The sequence below is a fragment of the Vulpes lagopus genome, chromosome 7 (genome assembly GCF_018345385.1).
Source record: "Vulpes lagopus strain Blue_001 chromosome 7, ASM1834538v1, whole genome shotgun sequence".
Classification (NCBI taxonomy): domain Eukaryota; kingdom Metazoa; phylum Chordata; class Mammalia; order Carnivora; family Canidae; genus Vulpes; species Vulpes lagopus.
This window is the reverse complement of record NC_054830.1, coordinates 67,170,748-67,191,871: the sequence shown is the minus strand read 5'-3', so window position 1 is coordinate 67,191,871 and position 21,124 is coordinate 67,170,748. Positions and strand designations below refer to the sequence as shown.

The window sequence follows — 21,124 nt, the reverse complement described above, 5'->3', positions numbered from 1 at the left end:
AGGACTTACAGGTGTTTTCAAGGAAAAGAGCTGACATACAGATTTCTAGGATATTTTGTTGAGTTATAAAGGTTTATTTTTAAAATGTAAATGCCCCAAAGGCTCCTGAGAACATTTGTGGAATTCCTAAAGATGGAAATAATCCCTGTATCAGGAAATGCCAGGCATGTTATACTCCTAATGTGTCTACTTCCCAAGGGTCAGCAGAGATGCTTGGCCTCACATGTAAGGCAAGCACTGCTAGAACCTGTGCTCAAAGCCAGCTCTCCAGATCCTGCTATTTCTTATTACTATGGCACTTCTTTGATCTTCCATGATGGGGAAATTCCTGGTAATGTTTGCGATTTTAATATGACATGAATAGAGACCACAGAGAGATATACAGGGAGCGCTGGACAAGGCTGGCCTTCTAAAGCATGCCTAGGAAGGAAGGAAGGAAGGAAGGAAGGAAGGAAGGAAGGAAGGAGAAAATTCTAAAACCAAGGATTCCTTCTGCCTTCCTCTCCAGAGTATATATCTGCTTATAGCACCTTGAGCTAGCATATCGATTATTCTAGAATTTCCACTGATGGGAAATCATTTCTCCTAGAGAATGGTGAGAATTCTAAAACTGAATTTGACTCAATTTAACAAGCAATAATAAAACAATTATTGTTTATACAGTATCTTGTTGTTTGTAAAATATTCTTATTTATTAAGCATTTATTAAATACTAGATTCAGGCCATCATTATGTAGAATAAAGGATGCAAACTTAAGTAACAAATGGAATAATTAACAATGGAGTCCCTGCCTTTCGGGGACTCTCAATCTAGAAAGGAAGTCAGCCAGCCATATATATTACGATGCAGACTAGGTTCTACTGCAGAAGCACAGACAAAGAAAAGAGCAAATTGGTTGGCAAAGCTTAGAGCATAATGGAGACTGGGAGCAAGATAGAGAATGGGAAGAAAGGCTTGAAATGTGGGCTCTGGCCAGGTTATGAATAGCCTGAATAGGCTGATATATTCTTCAATTACTGGGAAGTCATCTAATTATTTTAGAGGAGATGAGTAATATCAGAGATACCATTATCAAATTAACAGATGTTGGGTATAAAATATTGGGAGATATGGCACACAGTCAGGAGGCTATTCAAAGAATCTAGAAAAGTAATGAAGGTCTGAAAGACAACTGCAATAATTGGTACAGAGAGAAGAGGAGAGATACAGAAGGCCTATTAGGATAAAAATGATAGGATTTGAGGGGTGCCTAGGTGGCCCTGTCAGTTAAATAACCAACTCTTGATTTTAGCTCAGGTCACGATCTCAGTGTTGTAAGATTGAGCCCTGTGGGATCTCAGGGTTGTGGGATTCTCTTTCTCCCCCCTCCCTCTGCCCCTTCCCCCTCTTCTCTTCCCCCTAAAAACAAACAAACAAACAAACCCAAGAGGATTTGAATGTGCTAGAATGTAGCAGTGTAGTAGAACGAGTTAATAGTGTAGTAGATGTAAGAACTTAAGAAAGGTGTCTAGGACAAATAGTAATTTATAAAACAAAACAAAATAAAAATATAAGAACATGAGGAGGTCCAGGAGATTAAAAAAATAATTAAAATTTTAATGCCTTTGAATAACCTGGAATTAGTCTCAATATCTTATGTTTTATTTGATATTTGATCAAGAACCAACATTAAGTAAATAAATAAATAAATAAATAAATAAATAAATAAATAAATAGTAATTTACAGTACCTATCCTCTATCCATCCATTTATATCATGTGCATGTGTGGAGGGGGGGAGGGAGGGAGGGAGAGAGAGAGAGAGAAAGAGAGAAATATTTACCTATGAATACTCAAATCCAAGAAAATAAACTGATTTAATCTACTTTAACCTATGCCTTTTCAGGGTGAAAGAGAAAAATTAGTGTTGCTAATCTTAAGAGCATTTCATTTGAGGTAATTAATTCAGTCATTCACATATTAATTCTCTGCTGGGGCTCTTCCTAGACGGCTGGGGGGGAAAAGGGACTTGGAACCAGGCAGTAGTGCCTCTCTGGAACAAACCTCTACTCCATTCTCTAGTGAAGTCTATAGCTGGAGATCTTGGGATCTCATCTCTTGGCTTTGTTAGGATGTAGAAGACCCTCTCCCCTCTGGCTGGCTCAGCACCATTGAAGCTCCTCCTGTAACAGCACAGTCCTCTCCATCTTTGTCACATCCTTCATCAAGCCCCTCTCTAGAGTCTACTTTCCAACCTTTGCAACTAGGTCACTCTGTCTCTACCTATGAAGGCAGGCCTGTTGAGTTCTAATTCAGCTCCTTCTTTATCCCTGTGGGGCCTAAAGTAACTTCTGGATCACTTGCATGTTATACAAAATCCAAGAGAGATTTAGACCTATTGACCCAGTTCCGTTGTCTACCCAACCATGTCATGCTACCGTTTTTACACTAATGTGGCCATTTTATATCAGAGTAAGGGATGCCTAATAAGGTTCCTTGCTTCTAGAGTTCCAAATAAGAAGTAGAGAAAAGTCCCCCTGCTTTGGCTTTTTCCTTTATTTATACCTCTCTTTGAGGATTTTGGTCTACAGCAAGGACTCTATAAAATGTATATCTGAATTCTTAATTCCTCTACCTTCCTCCTTTCCATAACACACCAAGCTGGAGACAATCCATTTAGCACAGCAACTTTTAGGGCCTACCATCTTAAGTACAAAGATGAGTATAAAGGCAGTGCTATGGAAATAAGTAAGGAGAACTAATATAATGGGTATATCTTCATCACACCAAGGCAGACTCATTGCACAGACATGATCTTCAAGATGCTAAAATGACTATAAAGCATGATTATCGCCATATTGTATACAGCAACTTCACCCCTTCATCTCTGACCTGGCTGATCCAGCTCTATTAACAAATGGAATATACCTGATGAGAGCCTGATCCGACTGCATTAATAAATGGAATATACCAACAGAGAAGGCTATAATACTAAAACAGTAATGGTGTCTTCTCGTGGTAGAAAGAACCTTCAGTTGTGGCAAGCAGCGTAGAAGATAAAGGGAGAAATGGTCTTGGGCGTCAATGCTGAGAGAAGACCAGAGTGAGGATGGAGGTAATCAGCAATGGTAGCCTGGGGGAGAATAGCAGTAGCATTTGTATGGGGAAAAAGATGGTAGAAGCAATGCATGGACTGGTATATAGCGGCAGAGGACTTGAAATCTCTTGCAGCAGCAGAGTTGAATGCAGATGAGGAGCAGTGACCTCAGTAAGGGTAACGGTCATGTTGACTGGAACCAGCAATGACTTGATTTTAGCCAATGGGCCTGGCAGGGCATGTTTAGCAAGTGTTAGGTGCTGTATGTTAACCAATAAGTGTGAATCCTTCTGCACAGGGAAAAAAAAAATGTTACTAAGATGAGTGAAGAGAGACTCCCTTAAGGAGCTAATTTATAAAAAGCTACAGTATCCTTTTGTTCATCCCCTGATCTGCTTTTCCTGTTGTATCTCATGGACTATGAGGCCTGAAGCTCCTCTACTTTTCCTAAAATTTCCCCAGGCAGATCTAATGAGAGTGTCTCATGAGTGCAATGGAATAAGACCTCTGAACCCCATAAGACATCTGCCATTTTCTCTTCCTCTCCTTGACCCCATTCTTTTCCATTAAATCTACTAGATGCCTCAAAATGTTCCCAGTGTTATCAATGAGGAAACTGCCTCCCAATCCTAAGGTGCTCCCTTAGGTAATATTCCAGGAAAGTGAAGCCACATTGGTGAAAATAAGATCCATGGAGCCACTTAATTCAGAATCATTTTAAAGAAGCATGGTCTTATGCTCCCCAGACCTCCCAGAGCTTGGATGTGGCATCCGCTCTCTCCAGTCCTGCTTTCAGCCCCTTTCTCCTTTGGCCTCTGATGGCCTCAGAGGTCCAGAGTTTTGAGTCAGGCGTGGTGACTCCTCTTGACATTCTGGCAATGCTTCCTTACCCCAAACTCTCCTTTCTCTCATTTCAACCATTCCCATCCTCCCCTAGTGTTCTGTAGTCAACAGCCTCCTTTGTCACATTCTCTGTTTCCCTTTGAAGCTTTTCCTCCATCTGTTTATTTACTCATCCCAGCAGGAAAACTGGAAATGGAAAAATCTGGTCTAGTGTTTAGGATTATCTCTAATGATATTTCTAGTGTTTGAAGGAATATAAAAAATAAAGATCAGTCTTCATTTTCCCACAACTCTTCCATGTGTATGCCCCAATCCTTATGCATTGTTTGAGAAATGTGATATACTTCTTTCTGACTCATTTACATTTGCTGTTAGTCATCAAAAGGAGTCAGGAAAATTTTGGAACCTCTCCCTATGAACCAGGAAGTTGCATTTCCTTCCAGCCACAACCTTGAAAGGCTCAAGTTGCAATTTAAAATCACCAGGATGCTGGATATTTGGCCAGGTGCCTTCTCTTTGTCATTAGAACCCTCGGCTCTGTGACAGAGACCAACAAGACAGCCCACGATCCCTATACTGAGCACAACTCTGAAAGAGCCAGATGCCACCAAATAGGCACTGATACTAAATCTACCAAACATTTAAAGAATTATACCAATTCTTCTCAAACTCTTCCAAAAACTGAACAGGGGGAACATTCCCAAACTCATTTTATGAGGCCAGCATTACTCTGATATCAAAGCCAGATAAGGACATGACAAGAAAAGAAAACCACTTTCCCTGATGAACACTGATGCAAAAATTCTCAACAAAATTTTAGCAAGTCAAATTCAACATCATATAAAAGAGGACTTATCATAATCAAGTGGGATTGATCCCTGGGATGCAAGGATGGTTCAACATACACAAATGTGATACACCACATTAACAGAATGAAAGATAAAAATCACAGGTGATTTTATTGAGGTATATTATTTTATTGAGGTGATCACCTCAATAGATGCAGAAAAGCATTTGAAAAAATGTAATATCCTTTCACGATAAAAATGCTCAACAAGCTGGGTATAGAAGAAACATTCCTCAACACAATAAAAGCCATATATGACCAACCCACAGCCAACATTATACTCAGTGGTGATCTTCCTCTAAGATCAGGAACAAGAAAAGGATGCCTACTCTCACTACTCCTATTTTTTTTTTGAAGGTTTCAAATATACTTTATTTCTTAAATCATGCCATATTTTAGTGGGTGGTTGCACAGTGCTTTCACTTGGCATCAATTATGAGTTGGTTTTGAAACAATTCATTATTATACCAGCTGGGATTACTGATCCCTCCATTCCTTTGGGGTGACTCTGCCAACAGGGGACAGGTTCCATTCTATGCCTACTCTCACTACTCCTATTCAACATAGTACTAGAAGTCCTAGCCAGAGCAATTAGGCAATAAAAAGAAATAAAAGCCATCCAAATTGAAAAGGAAGAAGTAAAATTGTCTGTTTGCAGATGATATGATCTTTATATAAGAAAATCCTAAAGACTCTACCAAAAAAACATTAGAACGAATCAACAAAACCAGTAAAGTTGCAGCATACAAAATCAACATACAGAAATCAGTTGTATTTTTATACACTAACAACAAAACATTGGAAAAAGAAATAAAGAAAATCATTCCACTTACAATAGCATCAAAAATAATGATACTTAGGAATAAGTTTCACTGTGAAGGTAAAAGATCTGTATGCTGAAAACAAAAAGATTTTGATGAAAGAAATTGAAGACACAAATAAATGAAAAGATACCATGTTTCATGGATCACAAGAATTAATATTGCTAAAATTCCCGTATCACTCAAAGCAAGCTACGGATTCAATGCAATACCTATTAATATTTCCATGGCATTTTTCATAGAAATAGAGCAAACCATCTTAATATGTGTATGGGACCACAAAAATTGTGAACAACCAAAGCAATCCTGAGAATGAAGAATAAAGCTAGAGACATCACACTTCCTGATTTCAAACTATATTACAAAACTATAAGAATCAAAATAGTATGGAATTGGCATGAAAACAGACTCAGAGACCAATGAAACTGGATCGAGTCCCTCATGAGGCTCCCCGTGGGCAGTCTGCTTCTTCCTCTGCCTGTGTCTCTACCTCTCTGTGTCTTTCATGAATAAATAAATAAAATCTTTAAAAAAAGAAACCATCAACAAAATGGAAAGGTTTCCTATGAAATGGGGGAAAAACAGTCTCAAGTCACATATCTGAGAAGGAGTTAATATCCAAAATATATAAAGAGCTCATACAACTCAATAGCAAAAAAGCAACCTAGTTTTTTCAAAAAAACGAACAGAGAATCTGAGCAGACATTTTTCCAAAGAAGACATAAACAGATGGCCAGCAGGTACATGAAAAGATGCTCAACATCACTAATTATCAGGCAAATCAAAACCACAATGAGATACTACCTTACACCTGTTTGAATGACTATCAAAAAAAAAAAAAAAGACGAGTTAAGTGTGATGCAGAGAAAATAAGATCCTTGTGCACTGTGGTGGGGATGTAAATTGGTTCAACCACTATGGAAAACAGTATGGAAGTTTCTCAAGAAATTAAAAACAGAGGTACTATATGATCCAGCAATTCCACTTCTGGATATTTAGCCAAAGGAAATGAAAACAGGATATTGAAGAAGTATCTACACCATCAAGTTTGTTGCAGCATTATTCACAATTTGTCAAAACAGCAGATAAGTTATAAGATATGGAAACAACCTAACTTTCTGTCGATAAACAAAAGGATAAATATGTGATATATATATTTACAAAATATCTCAATGTATATCTCATAGTGCCTCATGTATACATACAATGTGATGTCATTCAACCATGATGAAGAAGGAAATCTGGCCATTTGTACATGGATCAAACTTGAGGGCATTATAGTATGTGAGATAAGTCAGAGAAAGAGATGTATGTTATCACTTCTATGTGGTATCTGAAAAGTCTTATTCATAGAAAGAGTACAGTGGTCGTTACCCCGACCTGGGTGGTAGGGGAAATGAAGAGATGTTGGTCAAAGGGTACGAACTTCCAGTTATATGATGAATAAGTTCCGGGAATCTTTGCACATATGATAATTATACTGTATACTATACCTGAAAGTTGCTATGAGAATAGATCTTAAATGTTCTCACCACAAAAAAGAAATGGTAATTATGTGACATGATGGAGGTGTTAGCTAATGCTAAGGTGGTAATTATTTTGCATTATATAAGTGTATACCTTAAACTTACAGAACGTTATAATTAGATCTGAGTAAAACTGGCCAAAAAAAAAACCAAAAAACAAAACAAAACAAAACAAAACAAAAAGACAGACAAAGGGATTCAGTAGAGGAAAAGTTTGTATTTCCTATTCTTGGTGGCATTAATAGTCCTTCCTGGAAGGCTGAGGTTCAGAGACCTGTCTATCCTTACCCAGTCTTACCAGTACAGGAATGAGCTGTGTTCCCATCCTTCTTCTAACGTAAGCCACTCCTCACTCTACCAACACCCCCACCATCTGCAATACTCCTTCTTCGGACTGACCTCAGGATCTGGGGCTTCCGGTCGCTAAATTCAAAACTCAAATGAATATATGTAGCATAACCAAAAATGGGCATAGGGAGAAATCTGATGTGATAGCATGGGAGTTCCCCACCCCTCCAACGGACCACGTATTTATATTACACGTATTTAAGTGTTGACATTTCACACTTTATCAAAAAAAAAAAAAAGAAAGAAAGAGAGAAAGAGAGAAGTTTGAATTCTATTTTCACAATCGATATAGCTGATTGAATGTACTACCCTGTTTCATGGCCCCTCTCATGTCTGATAGTCACACTCCTTCCAGTGTCTTTCCAGTGTTCTTCCCAATTATGAGACACAGGGGGTGAGGTCTGGCGGCTGGATCAGAAGCACACAACCACCTTTGCCACTCAGTGCTTCAGCCAGGAGATGTAGCGTGCTCTTACCAACAAACCAGACACCGTCCCCTGGTGTTTCATGGTGGCTTTATCTAGTTTCAAATTGATTAAAGGTATTTGTTTTTGTTTTAAATGAAAGGGAAAAGAATAAATGAGTAACAGCCAGTAGCCACACTAAATTGCTACCAGCTGTTCTGCAGTTAGGCAGAAGAGGCAAGCATTCTTTTCACAATCAGGCAGCTTTCTCACATTAAAGTTACTGTGTGTTTTAGAAGACAGCCAAAGTTTTACTGACTTTTCCAGATACTTTTAAGGACACTACACGTATTGATGACTGCTGGAAATTTCTGGAATCTTAAAAAATCTTGTTTTGAGATCAAAGCACTTGCTTATAATGGCAACATTCTTGGACCTTCCCCTGCTCCCCACCCTCCCTCCAAAAGGAAATGCGACTGGAGGAATTTCTGTAAGAAACACATGGAAGCCCTCTGATTCTCTTACTATTCTTGACACATCCAAGCACCCTTAAATTAGTTTCCTTTTTCTTTCCTTCCTCATCCTTGAAATAGAAGCCTATCTAAGCTTATTATCTCCTCCCAAATACTGTGGCTGGGTTCTCTTTGGCATTGGCAAGATCTTCAGGGCCTTGGGTCCTCCTTTCACAGCTTAAATTGAGGGCTCTTTCATATGCATAACCTTGGCCTTCCGGTATTTCAGCAGGGTTCTCTGCTCAGCTGCTATTAGAACCTGCCTTTGCCCCTCCAAATTACCATTTTCTCTAGAACAATTTCCTGATGTCTCCTTTTCCTTTTTCTAAAGATCTTATTTATTCATTCATGAGACAGAGAGAGAGAGAGAGGCAGAGACATAGGCAGAAGCAGACTTCCTATGGGGAGCCCGATGTGGAACTCCAGCCCAGGACCCCAAGATCATGACCTGAGCCAAAGGCAGATGTTCAACCACCGAGCCACCCAGGTGCCCCATGTCTCCTTTTCTATCTGTACGGTGGTAGAACTGTCTTGTGGCTTGGGTCCTGTAGGTGCTTTATAGAGGTTGGTTTCTCATCTTTAGGCTGGTTTTTGTAATACTGAGTCCCTTGGTGGCTAATGGAGGGGAATTTGGAGTGATGACTCTGCCTGGGCTGATGATGCCATGGTGGTGGACCCAGAGTGAAAAGAATACAGCTCCTGGGACTCTCAGTTTTCTCTTAATTTCCCCCAAATCTGCCTGTTAATGCAGTGTCTGGCCTAATTGAAGAGAACTTTCCAGAAACTTAATGCTATCAAAGCTATCTCTTGCAAATCTTAAGATCAAAATGTACTAACTTTTGTTTCTTTTCCCCCTTTTAATGTGATTTCCTGTGGGAACTTCCTCTCCTGTTAATAGAATGGAGGTAAGATATATCACTGTCACATCTATGTTTTGTTGTGGTTTTTGTTTGACCTGCTATTATTGCTATTTGCTGAGTACTGTAAACTTTCAGAATCCTTCTAATTTCTAATTCTTTTAATACTCTTATGAGATGATAATGAAAATGAAGATAGGTAACAACTATTGCATATTTAGTGTTTATCAGACACCATGCTAAGAGCTTTACATGCATTATTTAGATTTATCCTCAGGACATCCTTATGAAACAGGTACTATTATTATCCTGATTGTACAGAAAAGAAACTAAGAGAATTTCTTTGAGCTGGAGAGCTCCAGTGACTTGCACAAACATTAAGTGATGGACTTAGAAATTACTATTATTATTTTTTAAAGAATACCTTTTTTTAAAGATTTTTTTTTATTTATCCATGAGAGACACAGAGAGAGAGAAGCAGAGACACAGGCAGAAGGAGAAGCAGGACCCTGGGATCACAACCTGAAAGGCAGATGCCCAACCACTGAGCCACCCAGGCATCCATGGACTTGGAAATTAAACCCAGACCTGACTCCCCAATTCTCCCTCATAGCTTTATCTTGCAGATAAGAAAGTGTGACCTTGTAATATAACATTTTGCAATGTACAGTGTTTTATTTTCAGGAAAATTGACTTTCATAAAAATTCTATGAAGCTTCATAACTGTTTTTTATCTAATTTTACAAATAACAAAACTAAGACTCAGAATGATTAATTAATAATAGTAATAATAATAACAGCTAAGTTCTGTGGTACATTTACGATCACCACTTTTCTCATATTAACATTACAGTGACTTTATGGGGCCAGACCGATCATGATCCCTCTTTTTTAATATGAGGAACCTGATGCAATAGGAGTTGCCCAGACCACATAGCTTGCAAACTATAAACCCTCAATCTGAGCTCAGGTAGACAGACTCAAGAACTTAGGTTTGATAACTGCTACACTAACCCAGATAGCATGATAACTCAGCAGGACCAAGAATTCCAACTACTGATTCTAATTCCGTGGAATTATTATATTCTTAATAATGCTTAATAAAATCATGCTAAATAAAAATGCAGTATACAAAAATGCTTTTACAGAATAATTCTAAATAAACTGTATATATAACCATATGTGTATGCACTATATTTAGTATATATGACACTGTATATAATTATGCTTACATATAGACTGATTTAACTGACATGTGCACAAATATATACAGTGTTTATATATTTGGCTAATATAATTTTCAAATTTTTGAAATTAAAATTTTCTTCTTTACATCATTTTTTACATCTTTATTTTACACAAAAACTAGGTGCTAATTTTAGTCAGAAGAACTACAAGAGGTGTTTTTCAGAGGAAACCATATCCTTGAAGACACAGGGTTTGGCATTTTAGAAAAATGACATTTGATCTATGTCTTAGAGTAGGGGTTAGCAAACCCTTTTTCTGTAAAGGGCCAGATATTAAATAGATTTGGCTTCGTAGCCATACAGTCTCTGTTGCAACTGCTCAGCTCTGCTGTCGCAGGGCTAGAGCAACCACAGACACTTCATAAATGGTTGAACGTGGCTCTGTTCCAATAAAATGTTACTTATGGACACTGACATTTAAATTTCATATAATTTTCACTTCTTCTGATTTTTTTCAATCCCTTAAAAATGTAAACACCATTCTTAGCTTATGTGCAGTATAAAAAACAGGCAGAAGGCCTGTGGATTATATTTGCTGCCCACTGCCTTAGAAAATGAACAATCTACAAAGATACTAGGCATGAAAGAATAAAAACAATTCCAGTTTGCTCTAGAGAATGGAAGTGGTGTAGAATCCTGCCATCACACTTGTTGGGAAAGTACAGTTGCTGTAGGCAGTTGCTATATAAGGAAAGTTCTCTCTGTAGAGTCCCTTTATCCACAGGTGATATGTTCCAAGACCCACGGTAGATACCTGAAACCCTGGGTGGTACTGAACTCTACATATATTATGGTTTTTTCCTATATATCCATATCTATGATAAACGTTTTTTAAAAGATTTTATTTATTTATTCATTCATGATAGACAGAGAGAGAGAGAGACAGGCAGAGGGCAGAGAAGCAGGCTCCATGCCGGAAGCCTGATGCGGGACTCGATTCCGGGACTCTAGGATCATGCCCTGGGCCAAAGGCAGTTGCTGAACCACAGAGCCACCCAGGGATCCCTTATGAAAAAGTTTAATTTATAAATTAGGCATAGTAAGAGATTGACGACAGTAATAATACAATAGAACGATGATAGTGATATACTGTAATAAAAGTTCTGAATGTGGTCTCTCAAAATATCCCTCTGTACTGTACTCACCCCTCTTGTCATGATTTGAGATGATCAAATGCTTATGAGATGACACAAAGCAAGGTGAGTGATGCAGGCGTTAAGACAGAGTGTGAGGCTACCTGTGATCTTCTGATGCTATGTCAGGAGGAGCATCTGCCTCTGGACTGTGGTTGACTGAGAACAACTGATACGAGAGAGAGGGAAACCATGGACAAGGAAGAAATTCTATGCCAGGAGACAGGAAGAGCTCTCAGGTGTGCCACCTCTCAGGAGGTTGGGAAAAGCTGTGGGAGTTTCCACTGGAGTGGGATTGCTTTAACCCAAACTAGCCTCAGCTGGTCGTCTAGATAAGTCCCTGTTTCTATGGGACAGCTCATAGAAACTGCAAGATCACATTTAAAAATCCTCTATCGGGGGGCACATGGGTGGGTCAGTGGTTGAGCATCTGCCTTTGGCTCAGGTCGTGATCCTGGGGTCCTGGGATTGAGTCCCTGCAGGAAGCCTGCTTCTCCCTCTGCCTGTGTCTCTGCCTCTCTCTGTGTCTCTCATGAATAAAGAAAATATTTAAAAAATAAAAAATAAAAATGCTTTATTGTATGTGGTTCATGTCTGTTAAAGCAGAGAGAAATAAGAGTAAAAGATATAGTGAGAATCCCTCAAATATTCAATTTGACCAAGGAGAATTGTCTGTTATACGTTAGAGGGACCTGAGATCATATATCCATTGTGCCTCTAAAGAGAAAAACTTTACAGAAAGGGAGGTCAGCCAGGTTTCATTTGTCAGGAGGCAAGAGAGGGACTGGCTCGATGCGCAATATGAACTAGCATTTTTGGAGCATGTCCGGCAGACCATTCCAAAATAACCAGCATTCTGTGAACAGATCCCTGTGACCTCTGCCCCACTGTTTCGAAGGACCAACAGGACCTGCTGCTTCTGGTGTTGCTCCAATGGCAGTTCCAAGAGCTGTGAGCAGAGGAACACAACTTCAGTTGGACAGGTCTCATTCAAAAGATAGCAAAAGACACCAGTGGAAATTCTTTGCATTCATCTTGTCTCCCCTATTTTTGCTGTGGGCCTCGTTTAAAATTTTTAAGGGATAAGGTTAGGAGGATGAGGCACAATGGCCTTACATGCCTCCATGTCTTGCCTCTAAAATTTGACCAGTCCAAAAAAAAAAAAAAAATTAGAGGTGTATAAATCTGCAAAAGAGGAGAGGAAAGGGAAGTGGTTTAAACTCTGAAAGTGTGACTGGGCAGTCTGTATATATGTATATGTGTGTGTGTGTATATATGCGTGTGTGTACGTAATACGTATGTATTTGATCCTGTATCTCCTTTACCTTGTAGAGCTGATCTTAGCATAGCTACATTTCCAAAGCTAAGTCTTTTAAGGCTCCTAGGAACATCACAGAGGCATAGAAAATTAGTAAGAACCATACACTTTATGTTTTATGTCTTTTCTCAGCATGCAAAGGGTTTCCCCAGGCTACTTCTCTGCAGGCTGGCAGAAAGAACCAAAATTATAAGGTCTCATTTCTATTCAAAACCAATTCTGCTTTTTTTTTTCTATTCTTTTTTTACATTATACAGCTAATAAACAAATGAGGACCCAGTACTAGCAGGCCGAAGATTGTTGTTGTTCCAAAGATTTTTCCTGGGCTCCTATTAAGAAAGGCAGTAGACATACACAGAGAGGGATTGATTATTAATTGTCAATAATCCTTATTTTTGAGGCTATTTTTATTAATTTTTCTTCTACCTTTTCTGGGTTTTCTTTTTTGCTTGTATAATTAAAGGAACAATCACAAATGCTGTTTGATTTTAAAAATACTTACGAAAAAATAAAGACAGAGTCAGTTGATGGTTGATACATGAGAGCAGAACCTGAGTGAGTAATTCTCAGCTCAGAGGCACTTGGGGAAATATTTAACTTACATGATGCGGTTTTTGTATTAAGTGAAAAGAATCCTACCTGCTTTTATCTATCCCTCTTTTATATTAATATGTGAGACCACTTAGTAAACCAGTTTGAAGTACTTCTTGTTATTAGGTATTATTCTTCAGTTTCTTAAAGCACAACATTCTTGCCTCTCTTGAACTTTCTTAATACTATCACAGACCAGGTTTCCCTGAGAAGCTGGAAAACTATTTTTCTGGGTGTTTGCTCAACCCTACCTGGCCCAAGTTTTCATGAGAGCTTTGTTTTTTCTTATTCAAGCCCTTCATTTTAAAAAATGAACTACAAACTATAAGTAATACAATAAAATCTCTTTTGGCTAACAGTAAAAGGCTAGTCTGAATTAGAGAAAGATTCTATATTATAAAACATTATTTCAAAGTCTGGTATTTCTTGGAAGTTCATGGATTCACTGGAATGAGCTGTATATTGTTTAACAGATTTGCTTTGAACACCAGTCAGTCATGGTTTCTACTTCAGATATCAATTGTTCGAATTTAAATGGAGTCTCTTCACAATTTAAAAATTTCCCACAAATTCCAATTTGTTTAATTTTCTTACTTATAAGTCCTTTATATAAAGATAATGACTGTACAAATCTACATAAGAATACAACTTAGTTTTTTGTCATTATTAACAATATAGATCTGATAGAAGGCATAAGAATATGTTGAGACCATCACAGTGACTACACATAATTAGTGCTCAATAAATATTTGTCAGGTGAGCATAAGAGTTATTATAATTCCCAGCATTCCTTTAGGGGACAGTGGATATGTGCAGAGAGTACCAGCAGTATTTTCCATTCTCCCTCTCATTCTCTTCAGTTGCTATAGCCGATAATCTTATTTTTGTGCTAGCACCATGCAATTTAGGTTTCTTCCTCATATAGTATCCATTAACACATAATCTGAGTTGAGATTAATTACTAACATCACTCAACAGATTAGGACCTCAGCACTCTGAGGGACCAGATGACTTGCCCCAAGCCATGTGATGAGAAAACAGTAAAGCTGAACATCTCTTTTGCTCCTCTGAGAGCCTGATCCCAAGCCTCCTCCTCCCTATGTGGCTTTCTCTTTAGTCTTTAATGAAATGCTGGGAAGATGTGTGAGTGAGAGAATCTGGGTATGGAAGGTATAGCAAAGATGTATGTGTTCTACAAAATTCAGGAACTTAACTATCACGACATATAAATAAACTACATCCGCCACGACTGTTATGCTCAGTCATTTGTTAATCGTCACCATGCGTATGTTCTTTAGATGTACTTTACTTGCTGACATCAGCCCCATTCGTAAGGAGCAAATGAAGTGGCTTAACCAAGGATAGTTAAATTCTATTTATAATGTAAAATGATAAAAAAAAAAAACTCCAATCTATCCAGTCCTTGATAGTTCTCAAAGCTTTCCACATCCCTTATCCCATATGATGATCCTTCTAATAACCCTCCAGAGTAGCTGGAGGGTGATAGAATTATAGCTGGAAAGCTGGGAAGATTATAGCACAATCTTCTATTTCTGTGACACCACAGAGGTGGAAATCTAAAAAATAAAAAAATACAAGCCAGACTGAATGCTAAGGAATAGCATGGGATGGAGAACGCTGTTCATTTCTTGTTTCAGTAAGCTACAGAAAGACAACAAAGGCTACTGCGCCCAGTACAGAGGGGAGGTATGTAATGCTGTCCTGGCCAAAGACGCTCTTGTTTTCTTCAACAACTCCTACGCAGACCCTGAGGAGGCCCAAGAACTGCTGGTTCACACCGCCTGGAATGAACTGAAGGCAGTGAGCCCATTCTGCCGGCCGGCTGCTGAGGCTTTGCTGTGTAATCACATCTTCCAAGGCTGCAACCCTGGGGTAGTGCCCACGCCTACACCTATTTGCAGGTAAAATAAAAGAAGAAATAGATGGGAAAATTCTCTTGAAGGCAAACAGGAAGAGCTTTTCAAAAGAGGTTGTCATGTGCTACCATAAAGGCAAAAGGTGGCTTTTGTCCAAAACAGAAAGTAATTAATTGGACAGAATTCCTACCATGTAAATCACTGATGACATCCTATAATCCGAGGGCTCTGAGCTTCTAGAAAATGTCATAAAAGCTATCATACTCTACTCTACTTGTGATTGTTTGCATTATCATATTCATAAATATTCTAGCTTTCTAGGAAATTTTTTAAAAATCCTTAAAAAAAAAGGCCTAAACAAATATGGACCTGAATAGTAAGCAAAAATAGAGGAAAAAGCCCATTTCAAATGTTTTAGCACTATCTGCCCATGATTATGAGACCCTGGTGAGCATTTCAGAATATTACTTTCTATACTATGCATATTATTTTAAGATACATTCCACCTGATGTTCTAATTTAAATACTAACATTCTTTCTCACGGTGGTAGTGGTGGTGGTGGTAGTAAATAGTGATTTCCTTAAAACCCCCATACTCTTTAAACATGGAAATTCATAAATCAACGTTTGATAGAAGTATTTTGCCTTTATTTACTTCTTATGTAGGAAAGACAGGAATCAAACTGGTTTTTGAGCCAAGTAGAACAAAGTTGAAATACTATTTGTACTGCTTTCTAGATACATGTGATCTTGGCTAACCTTCAGTTTCCTCATCTGCAAAACAGAGAGGATTAAAGGATAAATTGTTCCCATGGAATATGTTAGAAACCAGACAGATACTGTTTTCTTCCGAAGAAAACACATGAACTCTACCAGCACAGCACATTTCCACCTCTGTTTTGATAAAACCAGAAACTATTTAAATATTGATATAATTGTAGGGCAGTGAGGTCATTAAAACAGAATGCTCTATTCCTCAACACACTGCAAATTTTGAGGGTTTGGAGAAATTGTAAGAGGAATATAGTTTGTTTGTTCCTTCACCCAAGAAGATTATATTTTTATCACACAGGACATCTAAGTATCTCTTGAGAAACAACCAGAATTAAAATTGATCGCAACTTTGTATACTAGCACAAAATAAATTTATTGAGTAACTTTCCAACATGTATATCCCTAGGCCAGTTTACATGCAAGAGCCACAGATGTTGTTTTTAAGATTGAGAATAATTTACCTCTTTTGGTCTTTTTAGGGAAAAAAATCCCTTTCAGTGAGATTTCAAATTTATTAGAATAGTATAATCATCTCCTAAATCTTTAAGTCAATGGTAGTATACTTAAAGAGATTTCTTTCCTAATTCCAATTGTTATTTCAATAGTACTTGTTATCTGAAAATTGTTTCTATTTTTTTAAATCCTTGTGGTTGAACATTTCATTCACACTGAAAATATATAGTCTAAAATTTTAGTCTAAAATATGGTCAGAAAAAAATAAAATATAGTCAGAAAATATGGTCTAAAAATTTTCATGTTAATATCATATTGAGGTCTTCTTTTGTCTGACATAAAATTGTAAAACAAATTAGACACTTAAAAAAAGACTCTCTACTTTTAAGCTACAAAATTCAAATTTATTATGTAGATATTACTATAAATAGTAATTAAATTGTCCAATGCTTTCTGCCCCTAAGGAAGTTTCATCTATTTGATTCAATAATTTGGTAGTGATACAGTAAACCTTTTCACAGTAAGTGTTTATTCTAAGGATGCTTCCTTCCAGTTCTGGCATCTTCTGCTTTTTGCACCAACAGCATTCAACTAAAATTGAGCTTATTGTTAATAACTAGTAAGTCTGCTTTTCAGAGATTCTCATTTTATGCTTCCTTGCTATTTTGGTAATGGCTTTTATAATAGCTTTTGTTTGCCTTATCCTTCCAAGGGGTTCAAAGGTGTTCAACCAATTTGCATTTCTAGTTATTTCTAGTTTTTTGTGAGATTTTTAAAAGCATTTTATTATTAATGGTTTTCTCTCTCTGTCTTCTTCTTCTTTTGGTTTCAGAAGTAGAATTCTGTGATTCATTATTTACATACAACACTCATCACAAGTGCCCTCCTTAATCCCCATCACCCATCTAGCTCATCCCCCACCCACCTCCCTCCATCACCCCTCAGTTTGTTCTTGATCTTTTAAAGAGTCTCTTATGGTTTGTTTCACTCTCTTATTTCTCCCCCCTCCCATATGTTCACCTGTTTCTTAAATTCCACAGACACTCATGGTTTTCTAATCATAAATAGTAATTAAATAATTTGTGCAACTTTCCATGAATGACAAAGAATTTCTTTTATTCAACAAATATTTATTGAGCTTCTACTGGTCTCCAAGCACTATGGTAGGGCATTTGTTCATGAGGCTTACATTCTAGCAGAAGAAGAAAATGAGCAAGAGATATAATAAATAAATAACTTCTATATTACCTTAGGAGGTATCTTATATCATCAGAAAAGAAAAAATGAACATTAGGTTAAGGGAGATCAGGAGTGCCAAGGATGGCAGATAAGTTGTGATTTTAAAAACATGGTGTTGAAGGTAGGCCTAATTAAGTATAATTTGACTGAATACACTTGATTTTTAAATTTTATCTGGAATTGTAAATCAGGCTAGTATTATTCAACTGTTTTCTCTGCCAATGTTCAATTTTTAGACCATCATTTTAGCTTGTATATTTGATAACATAATCATATATACAACTACCTAATACAGACCTCTTATGTATCCTTGATGCTCACTTTCATTCATATCATAGAAAATCTTTGTTTTTCTTAAATTCATCTCTTGTTCAGCTAGAGTAAGTATTTTTTTAGAAGACTGTATGTAAAAAACTTTTTACCATAATCTTGTGTGTTGGTGTTTTTCTTTTGTGTGTGTGGGGGGTGGTTAACTATTTAAGTCTTGTGTTACATTCAGTTTTCCTCAAAATCTTATGCACTCTTAATTGTTTTTTGGCTGTGTTGCCATGAAGAACATATAGAGCAATCCCGAATCTTGTCCCTTTATAGGGAATATTTTTCTCTTGCCAAATGGTAGGGGGATTATTTTTTAATCTTTGAGATTCAAATATTTGTGAAATTCATCTGGGAGTAATTCTATTTTAATTATTTTCTTTCTTATCAATAATATAATGTGCCTTACTGATCAGGTTTACATCCTATCTGTCCTAAGAATGTTTTCTTTTAGTATATCTTCGAGTATTTTCTATTTTTTTTTACATGTTCTAGTTTTCTTATTGGGAAACATTATCTGTACTCTGAATTTCTTGCTGGCTCTTCCTCCTCAGCTGTCTCCTCACACAATAGTTTCACTGTTCCTTCTTTCTCTCTGCATTCAGTTCAGACTTGCCAACTTCTCCTCTGTTATTTGTCCAATGTCTTGCAGTGCCATTTCCTTACAAATTTTAATGACAATTTTAAGTCGTTTGGTGTCACTTTCACTTCTTTGTGGTCTTTATTTTCTTCGGTTACTACTATGTTCAAGTTAACTTAGTCTTCAGTTTATTTTCCATTTCATCCTTATTTTTTTTCCTTGTGAAAAACTCTTCTATAGAGGTCATCTTTAATACATGTCAATGAAACAAAGCAAAACAAATACAAATTTTTCTAATGTGTTCTTCTGTTTAGAGCAAAAAAAAATAACTCTCCAGGGTATTGGCTTCCTCCACATAATGTGGGCTACAAAATTTTTTTCACCTGCCACAAATTATTTTTTCCCAGTTTAACAGTGCTGTCTGAATGCAGAAAGCTGTGTTTGTGTGACCCATGGGTGGGACCCAGCATAAGAAGCAGCAAACTAAGCAATGCTCCTCTGGTTCTTCAAGTTCTCAGAAGCCTGGAAAGCCCCATTGCTCTCCTTTCCATTACAGACACATCAAGAATTCTAAATCCTATTGTTGTTCCCAGGACCTCATTGTATCCCATCACATTCATATGCACAGCCCTTTCATTCCACACATGTTCAGTTGGTGCACATTGACAGGTGGTTGCCCAGAAAAGTGGCAGTGTAGGCATGAGTATTTTAAAAAGACACCATTGTGACATATATATGTATATGTATACACACATATACATATACACACACACACATAATTTCCTCCTCTCTGAATCCTGTAGATACTGAAGGGGCAATATTGTTAGTAACTCTAATTTCTTTAATAATCTTTCATTTCCTTTTATTTTTAATCCCAAACATCTTAATTTGGAGTTAACCAGGTTTCTCCGATGTAGTCTATCCTATTTTCTATAGGATGAGCTTAAACAAAATATACAAAAAATATACACAAAATTCTAATTAGTCCAACTAGTCTTTCTTCAGCCTCTTCACTCATAATAAAACACATGGATGAACATAACATTTCATATTTAAATAGATTAAATTACTCTGGCTTTTTCAGATGGAAGCACACACAACAATGGGATAGCGGCAGCTTCCCCAAGGCTTAGGTGGGTAAGGACCCAAAAGCCCTCCTGTAACCTGCCAGAACGGTGGCGCTCTTCTGTTTTGGTGGACAACGCATGGAGAGGCACCAACTGTGTCCCTTCAGTCCTTTGCCCAGTAGCCTTGGGATTATAGGGAAATCTCTCAGGCTGGAAACTGATTGACGATGATCTATGACTTTTATTATGTGTGTTTCTTAAACTCTATATATATACCTTGTTTCTGTCCCTCTGATTTATTTTAACATGAATTTGAGAGAATGCATACTAGGGATGCCTAATCTGTTACTTTTTGAACTTCAAAATTCTTTTCCCCCAGGAACATGAACTAGGCTTTCAAAACAAAACATGATAGCATTTCATCTCAGGGATAATATGCTATATTTCATAAAGTCTCACGTTATTTACAATAAAAGGATCCTTTCAAAAACACTTTTGCAAGAACAGACAATGTACTCTAATGATGTTTTGAAAATACAGAATCTAGGCTCTGCCACAAATTTGGCCTTAATATGCTATGATTCATCAAGTTTCGTTCTCCATAAAATATTTTAGAGAGTACTGCCTGGCAGTAAAGGAGCTTTTCTGTGCAAAAGAATGGCTGGCAATGGAAGAAAAGACTCACAGAGGACTCTACCGATCTGGGATGCACCTGCTCTCCATGCCAGAATGCAACAAGCTCCCCAGCATGCACTGGGACCCCACGGCCTGCACCAGACTGCCATATTTAGGTAACAGAGTTCTCTCAAGACTTCAGAGGTTAGAAGAAATATACTATTTTGAAGAAACTAAGTTGTGAACTTAAATCTCCTAATATTTCTAGGCATTTCTAAATTATTTTTTTGAGTTCTGCCCTTTTTAGATACCTAATCACAGAATCCTACCACCTATCCTAATTGCACAAATTAGCATTAGGGTTTAATTTCATTTGTTCAAAAAGAAATTAAGGAGCACTTTTAGCTGCTGCTTAAGATCTTATTTCATAAGGGGATCTGATGAGAGCTTGTAACATCTTTTGGAATGTGCAGAGAACTGGCTAAGAAACCTCCTATTATGTCAGATGAGTGGAATAAAAGAATAAAGTCCCCCTTCTTAGCCGACAAAGCAGATTTCCAAGCATGCAAAAATAAGCCACATGGTTGAAAATGCTGATCTCACAAAACAAAGCTGAGTTGCTGCATGTTGTTTAATGAACTTCATTTGTAAGGAACTATGTTGTTAGCCCTAACAGCTGGT

At 37.4% G+C, this 21,124-nt stretch overlaps 1 protein-coding gene across 1 annotated transcript in view; it reads left to right on the top strand.

Annotated features, from left to right (window-relative positions):
- MUSK (muscle associated receptor tyrosine kinase) overlaps positions 1 to 21,124 on the top strand; it is a 90,794-nt gene that overhangs the window by 58,191 nt on the left and 11,479 nt on the right. The window contains exons 9-11 of the mRNA XM_041762440.1: positions 9,276 to 9,282; positions 15,182 to 15,445; positions 20,444 to 20,619. Coding sequence (XP_041618374.1) covers positions 9,276 to 9,282; positions 15,182 to 15,445; positions 20,444 to 20,619 — 447 coding nt within the window. The remainder of the gene's footprint in view (positions 1 to 9,275; positions 9,283 to 15,181; positions 15,446 to 20,443; positions 20,620 to 21,124) is intronic.